This window comes from Cnephaeus nilssonii, assembly GCF_951640355.1.
Source record: "Cnephaeus nilssonii genome assembly, chromosome: 6".
NCBI lineage: Eukaryota > Metazoa > Chordata > Mammalia > Chiroptera > Vespertilionidae > Cnephaeus > Cnephaeus nilssonii.
Genome location: NC_137077.1, coordinates 692,618 through 713,364, shown reverse-complemented (window position 1 = coordinate 713,364; position 20,747 = coordinate 692,618). Strand labels below are relative to the sequence as shown.

Here is a 20,747-nt window from a genome sequence, read left to right as displayed (position 1 = left end):
CTCAGAGGCCCAGAATCTTAACCCTTTGCACTCGCTTGCTTTTTTCTCAATTCCTTTATTCTAATGCTAACCGTGTCGAGTCACACTCGACATCCGAGTGCAAAAGGTAAAGTTTTCAAAATGTATAAAAAGAGACATTAAGATCTAAATTTTAAAAACTGAGCATTTAAACGTGTTCATACTTAAATTACCTCCATCACCACAGAATTCAGGAAAGTGAAGATGAGGGACTCCTTAAGAAGGAGGTCGCTGTCCAGGCCATGCAACGTGGTGGAGGGACAGGCTCAGCCCAGGACACACTGTGACTGAGACGGACGGACGGCACAGAGATGAAAAGCCCCATTTCGAGAGGTAAGGGGATGAAAAGATAATTTGGCTACATCCTCTAGGCCCCTCCTGGGCGGCAGGCCCTGTGGAGGTTGGTCACCTGTGGAGGGACAGGGTTCTCGCTCGGTGGGAACAGTCCCCCAGGAGTGGTGCCCAACCCAAGAACACAGCAGAGGGAGCAACGCGAGCAGAGGCCGCCGAAGGCCCGAGACCCTCATCAGAGACCCCCAAGCCTCACCTGCTGGCTGGAGCCCCGTCCTGCCCACCCACAGCACCACGTCCTGCTGTGTCCTGCAGTGTCCCCGTGGCCTTGCTCAGCCCTAGCAACTCAGCAGCAAGAGGCACCGAGCAGCGAGCCGTTCAGACAATGGTGGTGCGGCGGGCGCACAGGGCCCACTACCACTCACCGAGGGCAGCTCCGAGCGCCCAGGAGGGCAGGGGCAACGAGGGAACTCTGACCAGACTCCACTTCCTGCCGAGTGCTCCCAGCCTCTCGGCCCAAGGAGGTGGCCAAGCCCAGAGGCCAACCACGAACACCACCCCTCCTAGAGGCTGGCCACCCCTCACAGCAGAGTGCAGACACCAGCCAAAAATTAGGGCAGCGAGCAGATGACCATGTGTTTTCAAATTCTTACAGAGCCCCTTTCTGACTTTCTAGACGCGCGTTTCCAGAACTGCTGTATAATCCCACACGCTCTCCACACCCCATGGAGTACCTAAAGGTAAGCGCACACAGCGCTTGTTTGGTGTCTGCTTTAGAGTGCTTCACGGCCGGGGTGCCATCCTTGCACAGGGCGTGCTAACCTGCTCTGTATCCTTCCAATTTAGCAAGCGCTGGTTTTGTTCTTTTAAAAAGCAAAAACCGCCCTAGCTGGTTTGGCTCAGTGGGTAGAGCATCGGCCTGCGGACTGAAGGGTCCTGGATTCGATTCCAGTCGGGGCATGTGCCCGGGTTGGGGCTCAATCTCCAGTGGGGGGCATGCAGAGGGCAGCCCGTCAATGGTTTTGTCTCATCATTGATGTTGCTCTCTCTCTTTCCCCTCTCCCTTCACCTAAAATCAACAAAAATGTATTTAAAAAAAAAAAAAAAAAAAAAGGCAAAAACCACCCTGGCCCGTGTGGCTCAGTGGTAGAGAGTTGGCCTGAGCACCAGAGTCTCGGATTCGATGCCCAGTCAAGAGCAGGCACCTGGGTTATAGGTTCAATCCCTGCCCCAGTCAGGGCGCATATGGACGCAACTGATCTGTGTGTGTGTGTGTGTGTGTGTGTGTATCCCTTCCACTCTCTCTAACAGTCAACAGAAAAAATATCCTCAGGTGAGGAGTAACAACAACAGCAGCAAGCTCCCTGCTCCTCTCCCGCAGCTCAGCTCTTGCCTCCTGCCCTCCCTCTGCAGTCAGTGCTAAACCAGCTTGCAGAGAAGCGCCCTTTAAAAGTCCCTCTCACACATTTCCCAAACACACACGCCTGGTCCAGCTCAGACCCCCCCCCCCCATGGGGCCGGCGTCTCACCTGCAGCTGCTCCCTCCCCTGGGCCCCACCCCACGTGATCAGCAGACTCAGCTTCCCCTTCCCAGGCATTCCACACGTGTGCAGAGTGAGGGGAGGAAGCAGAAGCCACGTGCAGGAACATCCGGGGACACGGATGGATGCGAGTCACCTGCGCAACCCACAGCCTCGCAGGCCGGGACACGTGAGGTCTTCATGGGCTCCCAAGGCCAGCCCACACTGGCCCCGCCAATGGGAGACCTGGAGCCCGAGGAGACGGGTGAGCGAGGGCACGTACCTGCTGCGTGCTCCTCTGGGACTGCAGGCTGGACTGGAGCCGCCGCAGCAGGGGCGCGCCGTTCCGCGACAGCCTCTTCAGCAGCCAGTAGCTGTGCGCTCTCTCCACAAACTGCTTCTTCCGCTGAATGGCCACCTGATTTGCAATCCGGTTTAATCTAAACACAAAGAACTCGAGTTTAGTTTTAAAGCAGTACATTAGCGTGCTTTCCTCATGGAGACTGGAAATGACAGTGTTCCTTTTAATAAACCACACGTGTTCACATGTATTTCTCCCTCATCCGTGGCACAAAAATGCTACCTCTGATGTCTCTGGTTCTGCTGAAACAAAGTCCACCACCTCCTGCTACCCACAGGTTTCGTCCACTATTCAGTCACTCGTGTCTATCAGACTATTCACCTAAAAAGAAAACAAAGCTCTAAATGTTCTTAATTCCTCCACGAGACACTGTCCCCACGCACGCAGCTGCGGGCACATCTTGGGAAGCTCTGCCGGCTGGCACAGCAGGCATGGGTCCCTCAAGACCCGCTGGCTCTCCTGGAGGGTGGGCAAATGCGGGGCACCAGCCGCTCTCAGTCACCTCCCAGGAAAGAAGAGCTGGGACAGCTCGAGTGAGGGAGCGGCAGGGGCAGGGCTGGAGACAAAGGAGCAAAGGAGCTGCTGCTGGAATGACACTGGCATCTCCCAGTCTCCTGAGCCCCCACCCTACAAAGTGCAAGGGCTTTATAGAACGGGGGGGGAGGGGGGGGAGGAGGGGGGGAGAGGAGGGGGGGAGGGGTGTGAATGATCCTTCAGCAATCCTTCAGGTTACCAGAAAGCTCCCCTTTCCCCAGTTATCACTCTCCTGTTGAAACAAAGAGCAACTCATCAATTTGCCTCACAAGGACACTGAAAGATAAGTTCAATCTACACTAAAACAGAAAACCACAAAATGCAACAAGAAGGCATTCCTCATTGTGCATCACAATCAAAATGTCAGGACAGCAATCAGAGACTTTTAAGAGCAAACTTTGTAAAGAATGCAAACCACAAGTCTTACAAAATAACCAAAGAACAAAACCGTGAGAAGACCCCCAGCTCGACCATGTCCAGACCATTACGGGCCTGCCCTTAAACACCATGGCTCAGTGCATTTCCAAGACAGCCCAAACGTGCTGCTGCTGGCTGGCCTCCGCCGAGTTCTGAAGGGCAAGCATCGCACAGGGGAGACCCAAGACCACCTGCTGTGGCAGGACACGGCTCACGTCCCTTGGAGCGGCCTGACCCTGGGGGCTTTGCAGAGGTGGCCCTGTCACATCAAACCCCAGGAAGGTGCCAGGAGCCTCTGCCTCTACTAGGTGTACCGGTTAATAATGCGGATTAACTATTAACCAGTTAATAATGCAGATTTTATAATCAAAGAAAACACGATAATTTCAAGAGAAACATCAGAAGTGCTTTATTCAAAGTAATGTCCATCCCTAGCTACACATTTCCACATCTTTCAGGTAATTGGTGGGTACCGTCCCAATAGAACTTTTGTTTTGAGGCAAACCATTCAGAGACCCTATTTTCCACTTCTTCGTACGTTTTGAAGTGCTGCTCAGAAAGTACTTGTGCCACTGATCGGAACAGGTGGTCATCCGAAGGAGCAAGGTCTGGTGAATACGGCGGGTGGGTTCATACTTCTCAGGCAAGATCTTTAAACGTGTCTTTAACTGGTTTTGAAGTGTGAGATGGTGCGTCATCATGAAGCAAAATTACTTTGCCGTGTCTTCTGGCCCATTCTGGTAGTTTCACGATCAAAGCGTGGTTCAAATTGATTATTTGTTGTCGGTAGCCATCAGCATTAACGGTTTCACCTGGTTTTAGAAGCTCATCATACACCACACCTTCCTAATCCCACCAAACGCAGAGCATTGTCTTCTTTCTGAAGCGATTTGGCCTTGCAGTTCATGTTGATGGTTGACCTGATCAACCCATGATTTTGCACATTTGGGATTCTCAAATTAAATCCAAAAGACTTTCTTTCGTGCCGTTGAAGCAGCACTATACTGATGACTTTTCGGTTTTCCATTTGTCTTTTGTTCAGTTGATGTGGCACCCATTTTCCTTCCTTTAAAATCTCTCCATGGCTTGTAAACGATCAGAAACTGTTTGCTGAACAATGTTTCATCTTTCTGCAAGTTGTTTTTGAGTCTGACACCCATCTTCATCCAATAATGCTTGTAATTGTTGGTCTTCAAACTTTCTCGGTTGACCTGGATGTTCTTTGTCTTTCACATTGAAATCATCACTTTTAAAGCGTTTAAACCAGCGTTCACAAGTATCTTGAGATGGAGCATGTTCACAAGCTTCCCGAAGTAGATAACTTTCAGCAGCACTTTTCTTCAAAATAATGAATTAAAACTTCCCGCAAATGCTCTTTTTTGGCACCAAATTCAATATTTTTTAAAATATATTTTTATTGATTTTTTACAGAGAGGAAGAGAGAGGGATAGAGAGCTAGAAACATCGATGAGAGAGAAACATTGATCAGCTGCCTCCTGCACACCCCCCACTGGGGACGTGCCCGCAACCAAGGCACATGCCCTTGACCGGAATCGAACCTGGGACCCTTGAGTCCGCAGGACGACGCTCTATCCACTGAGCCAAACCGGTTTCGGCCAAATTCAATATTTTTAAGAGTAAAAATATCTATGATGTTAACACCTTCAGAATATTTGACATATGAAGTTTTGAAGCTTGCTGTCAATACAACAAAGTAGCATATATATCAAATCACATATATATCAACATATGTGTAACTCCATCTATTGAAACAAATCCGCATTATTAACCGGTACACCTGGTACAGGCAGATCCGGAACCCAAGCTCTAGTGTGTCCACTGCAGGCCCTTGACCAAGGGGCCACAGGCCTGTACACTGGAGGACACCTGGTCGCATGGCTTCAGCAGGAGGTGAGAGGCGCTGGGAACCCAGGCTCTGCCTGCAGCCCCCGTGCCTGGGGCTGGGGCTGGGGCTGGGCTGGTCCTGGACACCTCACAGGTGCCTTTTTGGGTGGAGTTTCGATTTTGCCATTTTTGACTGAGTTATCACGGCGGTGCAGTTGAGTGCATACCAGTAAATCTTAGCACATCCAGCTCTGTGGATCTCTGCCCACGCAGACAGACATTCTCACACACGTACACACTGTTATTTCCACAGCCAAATAAAGCAATGTGGATAGAAGTACTTTTTAACAATTTCAAGGTCCAACGAAATGCTGTTTGGCAACATGCTTATAAATAAAGATAAAGATTCTGTCCCATGAAACAAGCCACTGACTCCTCCAGGGTCAGGACTTCTGAGCTATCAGCCCCCAGGCATGAGCACCGGGTTCTGATGGAAATACATTCAGAGCGGTCCTCAAGTGCTTACTGAGCACCTGCACCGAACAGCCACCTCCGGAGCAGTCACAAAGGAGCAGGTGGGCTGAGCGTGAGGCGGCCCTGCAGGCGCCCGCCATGTGCTCCCGGAAGGACACAGAGCAGCTCCGGGGAGCAGCTGTGCAAACAGTGAACAAGCCACCATGTCCCTCTGCACCCATCACCCCAACCCAACCACCATTCACCGCAGGTAGAGGGCAGGGAACACGGGAAACCAACCACGGAAACGCCCAGCCCAGGGACGGGGACCGGACAGAACGGGGACCAACCCCTCCATAAACTCCAAAGGGAGAGAGACCAAGAGGGACCTTCAGAGGAGGAGATACTGCAAGGACTAGGGTTGTTACAGACGCGGTAAGCCCTGGTGATCAGGAAGGGGTGAGCAGGCGAGGCCCACAGGTGAGGACAGCAGTGGTCCTAAGAGTGGGAAAAGCCCCCCGCCCGCCCCCCCGCCCCCCGGGGCTGAGGGCTGGCCAGGTCCTACCTTCTCAGGTGGATGGTGGTCATGAGCATGTCTGCCCTACAGCAATTCCCTAAGCCATGTATTTGTCTTACCAACTTCCTGGTTTTGTATTGTATTTTAAACTTTTTTTTAAATGCGGTATTTGGCAAGGGCCTATTGAAGGATCAGAAGTTTGAATTTCTCAAGCCTCTGAGATACCTTGTGAACAAGGCGCCTCCCGAGGAAAGGTGCTCAGGCGGAGGTGCCGGGCATGGTGGGCGGTGGGGAAAGCCCGTGGAGACCCGCCAGGAGGAGGCAGTGGCGGACGGACTCTCAGGCCAGGCCGCCCATTAGCTTCTGCAGAAACTGCAGGTCAGTTGACAAAACATCAACTTGTGATTTTGGTGTGTAACTTAGAAGGAAATTTTCAAAACTTGAGTACATCACTGCAACAGCGAAACTGCTTTTCCACAACCTACTTACACGTGCGATCCCGCTTCCCCACCCTCACGTCCACAGTAACAAACGCCACGAGCAGAACTAAGGGAGACCCATCTCGGCGCAGGCCGTCGGTGGCACGGAAGCCTCCCTAGGAGATGCGCCCATTAGAGATCGCTGGGGGTTGAGAAGCTTCAAGCCTGGAGTGTGTACAAACCAGTACGACAACCTGACTAGGAAGCAACCTCAACACTCAGGCCAGCGAGAGTGCAGACTGGCGAGGGGACAGCGGTGGGCAGCCGAGCGCCAGCCTGAGCGGAGGATGCCTGGCCCACCGCCAGTTCCCCTGGGCGCACTGTCAGCAGTGATGTGCCTTGTAACACGCAGACACCCTCAATAGCCCAGAAATTACACCTTCCCACTATTTGGGGTGAAAATACTGGCCTTCGACTGAAGAACGGGGAAGGGGCAGCACTGCTTTTCAAAATGACTTGATGGGTTCTGCCCCGAACGTCTCTCAGGAAGACGGCTGACTCAGTGTGCTGTGCGTCCGGCTCACAAGGCGAGGGAAACCTCGGAGCTCCAGGTGCAGACGACGGTCGGAGCCCTGAGGTCCCTGGGGTGCACATGTCCACGCCCCGGCCGAGCCTCGCCATCATCCAGACCCACCGAGGTGGCTGCCTGCAGTGGTGCTCCCCTCGGCTCACTCACCAACTGAAGGTCCTGAGATCAGGAACTGGCAGAGCCCGATTCTGCTAGAAAGCCCACCAGACGCTCACCTCTGTGAAGCAGCCCTGACCTTGCCCGGCACCCATGAGCCCCCCTCCGTGGCCCTGCCGGGTGGCCCTCCGAAAACCAGCACCTCCGGGCCCACAACATCGGGAAAAGGGAAGGCTCCGCCGAGGGGAAGGACCGCTGGAGGGAGGGCCGAGTGGACACTCGTTTCCAGCCCCCACAGGGAGGACGACCCAGGCAAGAACAGACACGACTTCTGGGTGGGGAAGAGGAGCAGGGGCCACATGGCCGCCAAAGGTCTCCCAGCCTCAGGCCGGAGGTCGGAAGAAACAAAAGCAGAAATCGTCCAAGAGGCTGGGGACACCTTAGTCACCAAGAAGTAGGGGACGTCACTGCATCCAGATGGGGAATGCATGGCGCCCCCCTGGTACCTGGGCATACTGCCACTAGCAAGGCGGACACCAAACCCGAGACGAGGCTGGCTCTACTGAAGGGGAAGGGCTGTCCTCTTTCAAAACAGAACATCTCAGCCCTAACCAGTGTGCTTAGTGGCTAGAGCGCCGGACCTCGTACCAGAGGGTCTTGGGTTCGATTCCCAGTCAAGGGCATGTCGTACCTAGGTTTCAGGTCCAATCCCAGTTGGGGCATGTGCGGGAAGCAGCCAACCCATGAGGCTCTCTCACATATATGTTTCTCTCTCTTTCTCCCCCTCTCCCTCCCACTCTCTTTAAAAAATGGAAAAAAATATCCTCCAGTGAGGATTAACCAAAAGAGAAAACAGCATCTCAGAAGACACTGAGCAGCTGTGGAAATGTCCAGACCAAAGGAGGCTGCCTGGGACCGGTCCTGGCTGAAGGCACAGGAGCATCTTGGTCCTTCCTGCTTCGAGGCCAATGGATGGCGCAGAGCCCCCCACCGTGCCCACCTCTCCTAGGAGACAGGACCCATGGAATCGCCCTCAGAGGGCACGCCCATGTGTGCTTGCTACCTGTGCAGGGCGCATGGGACACAATGCTAGCAAGAGGTGCCTGGGTAGAGGATTGGGGTGTTCTCCTTACTTCTGCAATAATTTATAAACTTGAAGGTTTTCCAAGAATTGAAATAATGACACCCGACCCAGTAATTCCAGGCTGTGTGCCCATGGGGGTGCTCCCTCAGTCCGCCTGTCCCACTGCTGACTACTGTGTATGCCCAGGCGACACCTAGGCTAGAGTTGGGGTGAGACTGTGTGGCAATTACCCGCTGCCAGTATTAAGATTCAAATAAATTGTCACCCCATCTCTGCCAAAAGGAAGTGGATACAGTGAGGAGCTCTCCTGTGGACTGAGCCTTCTGTGTGTGCAGGGGACGCCTGGGGAGGGGACCGGGCCCAGGGGCACGGTGAGCACAGCAGACATGCTGAATGTGAGGGACACCAGGGTGGGTCCTGGGAGAGACCACCAGGCAGAAGCCCCAGGAGCAGGTGCCTGAGGGTAGTTCGGGCCGAGGTGTCTAAAAGGTTGATGAGCATGGAGCACTCCGCCCACGGCTCTGCACTCAGAAGCACTAATTTTAGTTCAAGACAGGAAGCTGTCGGGAGTCCAATACACCCCAAGCGCACACTGACACCAGATGACACGCAGGCTTCAGCGCCCGGTTTGTCTCCCTGCACTGTTTTATTTTCACTCACTTTGGCTCTTCTATGAAAACAAATCTGCTCACCAGATGGCCCACACCCCTCTTCACTGGAGGACGCCCTTTCGCGCTGGACCAAGACAGACTCGCAAGGAGACACCCAGTTCCCCTGAATTAAAACCAAGGAAAGGGGCCCTGGCTGAGTAGCTCAGTTGGTTAGAGCATCATCCCAATATGCCAAGGTTGTGGGTTCAATCCCCAGTGTTTCTCTCTCGCCCTCCTTCTAAAGATCAATCAGTAAATTTAATAAAAATTTTAATAAAACCAAGGAAAGTGATGGAAGTCATAGGAGGGAGAGATCATTTAAGACAGCACTCAGGCCAACACCCACGAGGGCTTCTCGCCTGCACACTGCTCAGCGACCAGGACACAGCCGCCGGGCAGTAACGGAAACACGGGCCCTGCACGTGCACGTGACTGGCACTTTTCAGTTTGGGTTTAATGCTTCTTTCCAGAGTAGCCACTACACAGGCCACTGGGGACCCTGGGGCGCTGCCTCCCTCGGCCAGCAGGGCTACATGACTGCCCCCCGCGGGCATCCACAGGCGCACACACGGCCCTGTTGCTATGGGGCATCCAGAGAAGGGCTTCCACATTGCTTCCAGCATCTCGTGTCCCCAGGACACGGTATGTCGGAACTTTTATAAAATCCTAGAGGCCCAGTGCGTGATTTAATCATGCACGTGTAGGCTGTCTGTCCGCTGGTTGGGACCCGGTGTGGCCGGCAGCTCCGAAGTCCCTGGGCCCCTAGGGCGAGGCGGGGCGGGGGTGTGGTCCTCCAGCAGCCGGAACCCAGGCCAGGGTCTTGCCTTAGCCTCCCACCCAGGAAGGCTGGGGCCACCGCCGCCTCCTCTGCCTTCCGGCTCCCTCATGAGCCCTCCCTTGGCCGGCCCGGGCTGCGTGGAAACCCGCGTCCTCTGCGGACACCGCCGCACGCTCCTGCGGCCCAACTGCCGCCAGACTCCTCCCCTGGGAGCCATGCCGCCCGCCCGCACTGCCTTGTCAGCCAGGGCCTCCAAATGCCCGACTCACTGCCCCAGAGGCCCCTTCTGTGCTGCAGCACAGCCATGGCGCAGACGCGAGCTCAGCGTCCTGCCGGCCCAATCACCACCCCGGCCACCCCGAGTCCTGCCCCCTGCTGGCCCAATCGTGGGTGTGGCGGAGTGATGGTAATTTACATATTACCTTTTTATTATGTATGATGATAATAAAAGTAACTGCCAGACAGCAAAGCCTGTGGCCACAAACACTTGTCCAGGTACGTCCTTTATCTCTACTCCAAACTGTAATGAAGTTTACCCCTTAATTAGGAAAACAAAAAAACGAAACGTGAGCTGACTACACCTTTAGGACATGGCTTAGCTGCATCCCCTGCTTTGAAATACTGAGGCTCAAAGCGAGTTTTCTTCATTCAGGCCTGGGCATCCCAGACGCTCAGGTGTGTGCACTTCCCACCTGCGAACGCTTCCTCCTGCAGCCCCACGCACAGCCCAGGGCACACTTCCTGGAGCAGGTACGAGGGGCTGGACACAAGGCAGGGAGCACTTCAGACTTCCGACTGTTCAATTTGTTAGATCGTATTTTCTGTTTTGTTTACTTCAATTTCAGTAAAGCTGAAATTTTTAAGGCACTTAAACAGAAGCTCTTGATACAAATCCTACACTTTTTGACTCGGGTAGAAATCCAAGTTAGGTTGACGGCCCTGGCCTGTGATGCTAAGTGATTAGAGCACTGTGGGAGGTAACCAATCGATGCACCTCTCATACATCAGTTTCTTTCTCTACCTCTCTCCCTCCCTCCCACTCTTTCTAAAATCAATGGAAAATAAAGAATTATTTTTAAAAAATCAAATCAAAAAAAAAAAAAAATCAATGGAAAAACTATCTTCAGGTGAAGATTAACAAAAAATAGCCTGGCTGGCGTGGCTCAGTGGTTGAGCGTTGACCTATGAACCAGGAAGTCACAGGTTCGATTCCCAGTCAGGGCACATGCCCGGGTTGCGGGCTCCATCCCCAGTGAGGGGTGTGCAGGAGGCAGCCGGTCCATGATTCTCTCTCATCATTGATGTTTCTCTCTCTCTCCCTCTCCCCTCATCTCTGAAATCAATAAAATATAAAAAGTAAATAAAAATTTAAAAAATAGTAATAAAATAAGCCCTGGCCAGCACTGTTCAATGGTTAGAGCGCTTGGGTTCAATTCCTGGTCAAGGGCACGTTCCTGGGTTGCAGGTCTGATCCCCACAACCAATCGATGTGTCTCTGTCCTATCAGTGTCTCTCTCCTCTCTCTTTTTCCCCTTCTGCCCTCCGTCCCACTCTCTCTAGAAATCAATGGGAAAAATATCCTCACTCCTTGGGTGAGAATTTAAAAAAATAATCATCATCATCATCATCATCTATATAATAAAAGCCTACGCAACTGCAACTGTTACGGCGGAACGACCAGAACAACCGGTCATTATGATGCGCACTGACCACCGGGGGCAGATGCTCAACGCAGGAGCTACCCCCTGGTGGTCAGCGCACTCACACAGGGGGTGTGTCGCTCAGCCAGAAGCCAGGCTGACAGTTGGCAAGCACAGAAGCAATGGTGGGAGCCTCTTCCGCCTTCGTAGCAGCGCTAAGGAGCAGCGAGTCAAGTGGTAAGGAGCGGCAAGCAGGCGGACAGGACTGCGAGGAGAAGAAAAATTAATACCTGGGTGCATTAGAGGAAAAATAAAAAAATAAAAAACCAAAGGCAGAGAACATCTTAAAAGTAGTCAGAAGAAAACCGGCAGGCGGACATCCCCGAGGGGTCCCAGACTGTGAGAGGACACAGACCGGGCTGAGGGTCAGCCCCCTTCACCTCCAGTGCACAAATTTCGTGCACTGGGCCTCTAGCAAAATAAAATAAAAGTCAGGTTGACTGATCTGCAAGAGACACCTTAGTTTTAACAATGGTTTTCTCTGGATGAGAGGGATTATGAGCACTTTTTTTTCACTTTCTCTGAATTTACTGATTCTGTAACGAGTATGTACTACTCTGTAAAAGAAAAAAGATTTCATTTCAGGGGGAAAAGCCACATTTCTCATTCTTAATACAAAGTAAGTGCTTGCTCCTCTCAGGACAAAACCAGTATTCTAAATGGCAGATCCCACTACACTCTTACAACCTAACTAGATAGTGTGACGAAAATCATGACACATTAAAACCAAACTATATACAGTAGGTCCTCGGGTTACGTGGGAGATCCATTCCTACGGCGCGACGTAACGTGATTTTCGCCGTAAGTCAGAACCCACCTACATAAGCACCTACGTCACTCACATGGAGCACATACACAGCAGTAATGAAGTGAAACAGTAAAAAAAAATTAAAAGAAAGCTAACAACTCCTGACCTTTACTTGTGGTAAATAAATAATAAAAATATAAAGCACATATGTATATACGTCGAAATGACGGAACCTTTTTTTTATATATAAATAAATGGGAGATGGCAACATAACCATGAAACGACATATGTCAAGTCCAACGTAACCCGAGGACTGCCTGTACTTTAAAAATATATATATATATATTTTAATCACATGTTGATAGGCATGAATTATTTTACACACAGACATACAGGAAAACAATACAAAAAGCTAACATTCAACATATTGAAGGTAATTTTTACATAATAATAAAAATACCCTGGTAGTATGTTATTCAAGTGTAAGATAAATACAACTTTATTTATATGTGACTTTAAAATAATAAGATGGTCAGGATAACAACAGGTATCGTATCAGCTGTTCTCCACGCAGACACCCATTTGCATCTTCACTTCACCAGCTCAATGCTTTACTTCCTTAACCAAAGGCTTTAAAGCCCCATGCGCTATTACAGAGAAAGTGTGCCACTTCCTCAAAGCTCAAGGAAGCTGGAGTGAGGACGTCTGCTCTCCCAGACTCACAGGGCACTGGCTGGCTCTCGAGTCACTTACCTCGTGTTCTGAACAAGAGCATTTGAAAGGTAACGGAATAAAAAGAGCAAGTCCGCAACAAGAGGAGCAGGCCAAGAGGCGGGAACAAGTCCGGGTACAGGAGCCAACACAGGGCAAGAGCGAGGCAGGGCCTGCCCAAAGAGGCGCCCGCAGAACCCGGCCCCCACCACTGTGGACCACGCTAGGTCAGAGAGCCCTGCACTGGCCAGGCAATGTTCGCATCACAAAACAAACGGTCAGGAAAACCAGAAAGACTGTCACACAACAGGAAGGTGGCCAGCCCTCCCTCCCCATAGCGCACGTCAGCCCCACTCTGATCTCCACCCTAGTGTCTCCTTTCTTAGCCACGCTGCTTCACTTTTCAACCAATTACTTTAAAAATCCTACAAGGTTCCCAAATTTTGGTGGGAAAGGTGAGGAAGAGCATCTTATTGTCAAAGAAGGTGACCACACCTGGGCCCTACAGGGTCCCAGACCAGTCGCTGCAGGCAGTGTAGCCTTGGTCACCCTGGCAGCGTCTGGCTTACCCCATGGGCCAGTGCAGGCATGAAGGAAACCATATATCCTCCCAGGTCTAATAGACTCAAGTCTCCTGCAACACCCATGCTCCATTCACCAAGGGGTGAATGAATAAGGCCGCATTTCAGAGGACCACAAGGAAGCTCTGTAAACAGAAGGCACGAGGACGCTCTAACACAGCCCTGTGGACCCCTCCCTAGCACCCCCATTCTAGGCTCATCTTGACCCCCCCTTCACGTGCTTACCTCTGGGGGGGGATGTACGGAGCACACACAGGTGGCAGGGCCGCACAGGGCTCACTCAGTGTTTTCTTTGCCTTTTTTGCTTTCTTCCTGACCTTGGATGTGGACCTGACCGTTTTGACTGAGCTGTCTTTTCGACACACACCGTTTTTCATTTCGACATCCCCATAAATGTTCAGAGGCCTCCGAATACAGCCAGGGGGCGTGTGTACGTCACAGTAAGCGGTCTTTCTGACAGAGAAGGTGGTGGTGCCCCCAGTCAGTTCTTTCACGGGCTCCATTTTCATGTAGAGTCCGGCCTTTTGGGCACAAGTCACGTGGAAGGCTGTGTAGCAGTTGGCCTTGTGGCACTGGATGCAGGCGCCCACACCCTTCTGTTTGCAGAGGTAGCATGTCAGCTTCCACCGGGCGGGAGGAATGTTCCTCACGCCGTCGATGGGCTCAATGAACACTGTGTTGGCAAAGCCAACCTCGGGGATCCACAGGGCGCACACCACGTGGCCCCAGCGGTCGTCGTCCGTCTTTTTGAAGGCACCTCCCTTGTTGGGACACAGCACACAGTCTGCGGGCCGGGCCCGTGACTGCAGGCAGTGTCGGCACAGCCACTGACCCTCAGGGATGTAGGGGACCCCGTAGCACTCCTGGTGCACGGCCAGGTTGCACATGTCACAGAAGAGGATCACGTTGCTGTTCTGGCACTCGCCGTCCATGCAGATGCAGCACACGGCATCCTCGTCGATCAGGGACTGCTGCTCCCCCTGCTTCTGGTTCTCGCAGTAGGACTCCTTCTCGAAGCGGTCCATCAGGAACTCAAACACGCTCTGCGACACGGCTGCCACGCAGTCGCCCTTGCGCTTCTCGTTGACGATCTCCAGCCAGGCATAGTCCTCCTCGTCCATGTCATACTCCACCTCGTTGTCCAGCTCCTCGGCGGACTTCTCCACAAACTTGTAGTACATGGGGGGCCTCCTGGGGGCGGACGGGGGGCTGTACTCCACGATCCGCACCTTGGGCTCCGGAAGGGCACTGGCAGAGGCCGGTGCGCCATGGGTGCTGGGAAGGGCTTCATTCTTCTTTCTGACTCGGTTGTTTTTGTGACGCTTAGTTCTTAAGCACACAGGGGGCCTCTCGCTATTTTCTTTATTGCTGTTGCATTCACTCATTTCCTGAGCAGTGAGGTCATCTTCTAATATGATCTCCAGGGGATCAAAAATACTGATCCTGTGCAGGCGCCCCTCAATCTCTATCTCCACCATCCTTTGCGCTTGTGCGTAGGTCAGGGTTTCTCGCGTCGGGGAGTGCTTAGTACTGCATGGGGAGGAAGGGTGCCTCGCTGCAGCGCCTCGATGACATCGTCCTTTCCTCCTCATTTGGTACCGACTCCCTGGAACAGAGCAGAGGTGGCGTTAGCTCGAGAAAACCACCAAGCACCCTTGGGCAGAACTCTCTAACCCACTCACACTGAGTCAAAACTTCCAGCGAACGTAATTTTCAGGCCTCCAAAATCACTCATCCCAAGACTCACGATCGCATTTCAATAGCCCGTCCCCACCAGGCCAATGCCTCCCCGGGGACTTCAGGACCAGAGGCCAGGAGTGTCCTAGAGAGGTATGTGCAGTGATGAGCCCCCCGTGCCCTCTGAGGCACGCTGCTCACCAGCCACCTTCCTAGACCAAGCCAAGGTCACTGAGGTGCTTGGAACAGCCCTCAGGAGTGAGTCTCCGCCCTGAGTCAGAGAAGCCCACTCACAGGTTAGACTCCAGCAGGTATGGAGGTTGTGACCAGGAGACAAGGGTGCTCAGTGGCTCCCTGATCATGACCTATGATGACCCCCCAGGACCCAGCTTCTCCCCCTGCTGCTGCCCAGGAATGCCTCTGCAGCCCAGTGCACCATCCTGGCGGCACCCGTGCTGGGGGCCAGAGACCTCAGCGGTCTGACCGCGGCCTGTCCTCCTTCCTCTCCATGAACACGTCCTCCACACCTACGTGGAGACACAGGGCCACCAACCACACACCAAGAGCCAAGGGAGGAGCCGCAGACGGACCTAAGGGCACGTCTTCACCTCCAGGAGGCCCCCACCCAGCTTCTGCAGGTCCTCAGCAGAGACCCCCCTGGAAACCCCGCATGGGCAGTCAGCCTGCCCCTTCCCCTCGGGGCACTTCTCAGCTGTTGGCTTGACCTCAGTGCCGGGCCAGGCGCTCCCCCTCTCAAGGACACCACACACCTACACCGTGCCCAGGGATAGCATCTCTGCTCTGGCTCCACAGCAAGGGCCACCCCGAGAACCCCGCACTGCCTGCAGAGCCCCCACGATGGGTTTGCAGGCAACGGCTCGGGTACCTGAATCCTTGGCCAGAGGTTTATAATTTGCTCTTTTTAGCCTGCACTGTCCATCACTGACCACTGCCCCCCAGAGTTCCGTCACCTTAGGAACTGACAACATGGACCGCTCTCGGACCTGACACTCCGCCCTCCAAACGACGATTACTGGCAGAAAGCAAAAGGATCCGTAAGAGACTGACTTACAAACCAACATTCCAAGTTGGAGCCCAAGGCCCACAGCTGCATGTGGCCACCAGGGCGTCTAGCTGTCTTTGGGAAAAGCCCTCAACAGGCTTCTAAGTCCTGAAAGGAAAGCCCAGGGCCCCTCAATGCACTTTGTAAGCCAGGCCCTTCAGAGTGTGGTGTGTTTTTTCTTTTACCCAATGTAAATCCACGCTGTGACAGAAATTCCTTGTAAAGTGAAGCATGGCAAACCCCATGGTCAGCCAAACCCCAACTCACCTGCACTCAGGGCCTCCACATGAGCCCAGGAACCCAGCCCTCATTCCTGGGGAGTGGTCAACAAAGGCACCGCCCAGCTGGCCAGACCTGTACTCCCTTTAGAGGAGAGCTGGGCGTGTCCCCAGGAGTAGGTGCCCCAGCCTGCCCGGAGGGGACCCTCGTGCACCCAGGGGCAGGTTCACAGAGGTGTCATTACTGAGGTGGGGCAGAAGCAACACTTGCTTACTCACCAGACTGAAAGCAAACATGTAATTTTCTCCTCTACAGTCAAGTACCAAGCAGCTCTAACTACAACCAACCCTCAGACTCACAGTGCCAGTGGGTGCTGAAGCTCTCGGACCCCTTTCTACAAGAACTTCACCCAACACCTGCTGCTCAGCCGCTCTCTAAGTTGAACACGTAACTGATGGGAAGGGGGGCATTTAGCAGCACCGCCCAGCACAGTCACCCACCACCTTGCCTGCCCATCATTCCCACACCAGAAGGCTCTCTGTATTCGGCCCTCTGGCTCCATCCGCCCCGTGGCACTTTTGCACAGGGACAAGCATTTCCAGGGGGAAGGGACCAGCAAGGACAAGAAGCAAAAGCCTCTCCAGAAATAATTCTGTGAAACACATCCAGGGAAGCCATGGGGGCCCCAAGAGGGGGAGACTCCACACTAATGATCAGCTCAGCGGGTCACGTCAGCGGGGTCCCTGCCTGGCTTCCGACAAGTCACTTAGAGGCTCCCAGCCACTGCTCCCCGGGCTGCAAGTGTGAGCAGGAGCAGCACAGACCTCGGGGCAGTGCGCACAGAGAGTGACCACCCAGAGCTCGGGTCCGTGCCCGGCAGAGCGGCTGCCAGGCCCGGGGAGCAGACAGCACCCCGAGTCTACATCCCTGTGTTAGGCGGCGACCAGGCAGGGGTGAAGTCTGAGGACTGACGGGGCGTTAGACGTTGGTCGGAACGCACTGTGAGCTCACAGCAGCTGCACGTTCTGCAAACCGGGGCCTCAATAAAGTTCCTTCTTCAAAGAAGGGCCCCGAGAGCCGGGGCACAAGTCCACTTCGCCGTGTTTGCTGCCAGCGCCGCCCGGAAGCGGGAGGGACGCCTCCCTGCGCGGCCGGCGGCCTGACCTTGCGTCCCCCGACTCCCCGGGCCGTCTCCCCGGCCCCGGAGGAAACCCGGAACGTCGGCCCCACGGGCAGGCTGCTGCCCCGGCAGGACGGACGGAGTGTGTGTTACATAATGCGACCCGCGGGCGCCCGGGGCTCCCGGCCGGTCCCGCCCCGCGGAGGCCGCCCCTGCGCCGCCCCGGCCGGAGGAGGCCTGCAGGGCGGGCGGGCCCGGAACGAGCCCGGAGCGAGCCCGGCCCCCGCCGCCCCGGCCCCCGCCCCGGCCTCTCCGAGGCCCCGGCCCCCGCCGCCCCGGACCCTCCGGCCCCCGCCCCACAGCCCGGCCTCCCAGCGCTCCGCCGCCCCGGCCCGGCCTCGGCCCCACGACCCCGACTCCGACTCCCAGCGGCCGGGCCTCGCCGCCGCCCCGGCCTCGCGCCCCACGGCCGCCGCCCGCGGACAATGCGCCGCCGCCGCGGCCTCAAACATGGCGGCGGCCTCCACCGGCGGCCGGGGCCCGCGAGGCGGCGGCGGCGACCCCGCCTGGCCCCCCCACTCACCTTCGGGGCCGCGGGAGCCCGGCGGGCGGGCGCGGGGGCCGGCGCGGCCGAGGCGGCGCTAATGGCGCCCGCGGCTCCTCCGCCAACGGCCGCGCAGGCCCGGCGCCGCCGCTCTGGGCGCGGGCTTCCGGCGGGGCTCCTGGCGGCGGCGGCGGCGGCGGCGGCGGGGAAGCCGGGGAGCCGGGGGCCCGGCCGGCGGCGGGAAGGGGGAGCGGGGCGCGGGCGCGGGCTCGGGTGCTCGGACGCCCGGGCCGGCTCGCTCGCTCCCCAGCGGAGGAAACAATGCGGCGAGCGCTCCGCCCGGCGCGCTGCGTGGGGACGTGCCCCGCCCGCCGCCGTGACGTGACGTCGGGGGCGACGCGGGGGCGGGGCCTGAGGGGGAAGGGAGCGTGAGGGGGCGGCGGGCCACGGGGCTGAGGGGATGGGCGATAAGGGCGGCCGGACGCGGGGATGGGGAGTGAGGGGCCGCCAGACGAGGGGCTCAGGGGTCGGCCTGACGCGGGAATGAAGGGCTGGGGGGACGGACGAGGGGCTGAGGGGCGGCCGGCGCGGGGCTGAGGGAATGGGGGCTGAGGGGCCTGAGGAGGCTGCTGGACACCGCGATGAGGGGCTGAGGGGCTGGGGCCTGAGGGAGTGGTAGGCTCCAAGGCTGGGGGCCTCTAGGGCATCCGGCAGGGGAGAGGAGCAGAGGGGACAGACCTGAGGGGTGCTGGTTGAGGGGGTGCCTGGGGGGACCCCAGCGGGGAGGAGACCCAAGAAGTGGGTGTGGGGGCTGGACCAGAAGCAAGGGGACTCTGGACAGGAGCACCTGGGGCCGGGCTGAAGAGGAAGGGACCCCCCAAGGGTGGACGGAGGAGAAAGGCAGTGGACACTAGGGGGGGGGGGGATGCCCGGAGAGGGGGAGAAGCAGCTGGGAGCGCTCATCCCCCTGATCGCAGGGTCAGGAGGCTCCTGGTGGGGTGGGGTGGGGTGGGGTGGGGCTGGGAGGGTTCTGCCCTGCTCTGGCCTCAAAGCTGAGCATGTTGGAAATTAAGTTCCTGAGCCTTGTTTAAACTCTAAAATTCAGTGGTTTTGTGACAGTTTTCATCCTCACATTAAGTCCCAAAATGTTCTGAGAGGCGGGAAAAACCTAGATGATTCCTTGGTTTTCTTTATATTTATGTAAATACTAGAGGCCGTGCATGGTGGGGTCCCTCCGCCTGGCCTGCAGGGATCAGACCGAAACCAGCTCTCTGACATCCCCAGAGGGGTCCTAGATTGTGAGAGGGTAGTTCTCCCGTGACACACCCTGGAATGGGGCTCCCTCCGCTTTGGTTCTGGGTGCATCACCCGAGAACTGCAGCGGCCAAGTCATTGCAGCTCTGCAGCTCCTGCGTTGTCTGCCCCCTGGTGATCAGTGCGTGTCATAGCTACCGGTTGGATGGTTCCTTAGGCTTTTAGATATATTTATTTTTATTGATTTCAGAGAGGAAGGGAAAAGGAGAGAGGGATAGAAACGTCAATGATGAGAATCATTGATTGGCTGCCTCCTGCACGCCCCTTACTGGGGATCGAGCCCACAACCCCAGCAGGTGCCCTGACCAGAAATCAAACTGTGACCTCCTGGTTCGTGGGTCGACGCTCAACTACTGAGCCACACTGGCCGGGCTCCTTGGTTTTCTTGGAGGATTTGTTAGTGCAGAACTGGCTGTGTGGGCAGCCCAGACCCAGCCAGGGGAAAGGTGCCAACAGGTGGACCCCCAGCCTGTGACATCAAGGAGGCTGCTCAGGAAGAGAATGGACATCCCCACATACACCCAAGGGTCCTTCTGAGCTGGTCAGATCTTGCCCCACAACAGGCAAGGCAGGGTCATCTGCTTAGGATCCTCCACCAAATGCCAGATTGGGAGAGGGTTGCCCCTGCCCACCAAGTGTCCTAAGTGGGGGATGGGGCCCCACAGGCCTTTTGCTGACCAGCACTTGTGCCCCACTGTACCCAGTGTATGAATTGAGAAGTGAGGCATGGAGGGAGGCCTAGGACTGCAGATAACACCACCCAGTGGTCAGTCCTGAGCTAGGCCCAACCTCAAAGCTGGTGTCCCTCCAAACACATCCTCGGGCCAACATGGGGCAGGCCCAGCACATTTGCACCAGACACAGGAGCTGCAAGTGCCGCCTCTGCTCTAAATATGCCTGCTTCTCTGCATCCAGATGGGCGTGGGACAGCCAGCAATGGAGAGCAAGCGAGCAGGGCCTGCATCCTTCTGTCCACCTTTTGCAAGCCTGATGCACACCAACAAGCTGGAGAGTCTCACCATACAGAGCACGAGTAAGAGAGAGTCTCATAAAGAGAAGATGGAAGACAACATAGCCCTTCATCATAGAGCAGGAGAAAAAATGGAAGAATGGCTTCTCACAGGACGGAAGTTTGTCCAAGGAGTTAAAAAAAAAACACACAACCATAGGCCTGTCACAATGACATTCTGGAATTCCAAGGATAAAGAGCTGAGCCCAGACACCTTCAGAGAGGAAAGATCTTTAATCAGACTGAACCTGATTGTCAGTTCTTTTGAGAGGAGGGAGAAGCCTGGATGGTTCTTTGGCAAAGAAGCAATTGACTAAATTCTAAGGGAATTGAGCCTTAAATTCCATACCCAGTGAAACTAGCCTTCAAGTAAAACAGCAAAATCAGGGTATTTCATAGCCTGTAAACATCCAAGTTTACCTCACACAAAGTTTCTAAAAAATTAATGAAAGATATACCCTAGCAAAATGAAAGGTGAATCTCAGAGTA

At 55.1% G+C, this 20,747-nt stretch overlaps 1 protein-coding gene across 7 annotated transcripts in view; it reads right to left on the bottom strand.

Moving 5' to 3' along the window:
• BRD1 (bromodomain containing 1) overlaps positions 1 to 18,274 on the bottom strand; it is a 41,992-nt gene extending 23,718 nt beyond the window's left edge. For all 7 annotated transcript variants that reach the window (XR_013813728.1, XM_079775815.1, XM_079775818.1 and 4 more), the window contains exons 1-3: positions 17,975 to 18,274; positions 13,538 to 14,918; positions 2,113 to 2,269 (exon numbers count right to left, since the gene is read on the bottom strand). Coding sequence is in view for 6 of the 7 variants with exons in the window: in XM_079775815.1 (XP_079631941.1) it covers positions 2,113 to 2,269; positions 13,538 to 14,904 (1,524 nt within the window). In the remaining variant the exon portion in view is untranslated. The remainder of the gene's footprint in view (positions 1 to 2,112; positions 2,270 to 13,537; positions 14,919 to 17,974) is intronic.
• Positions 18,275 to 20,747: the final 2,473 nt, after the last annotated feature.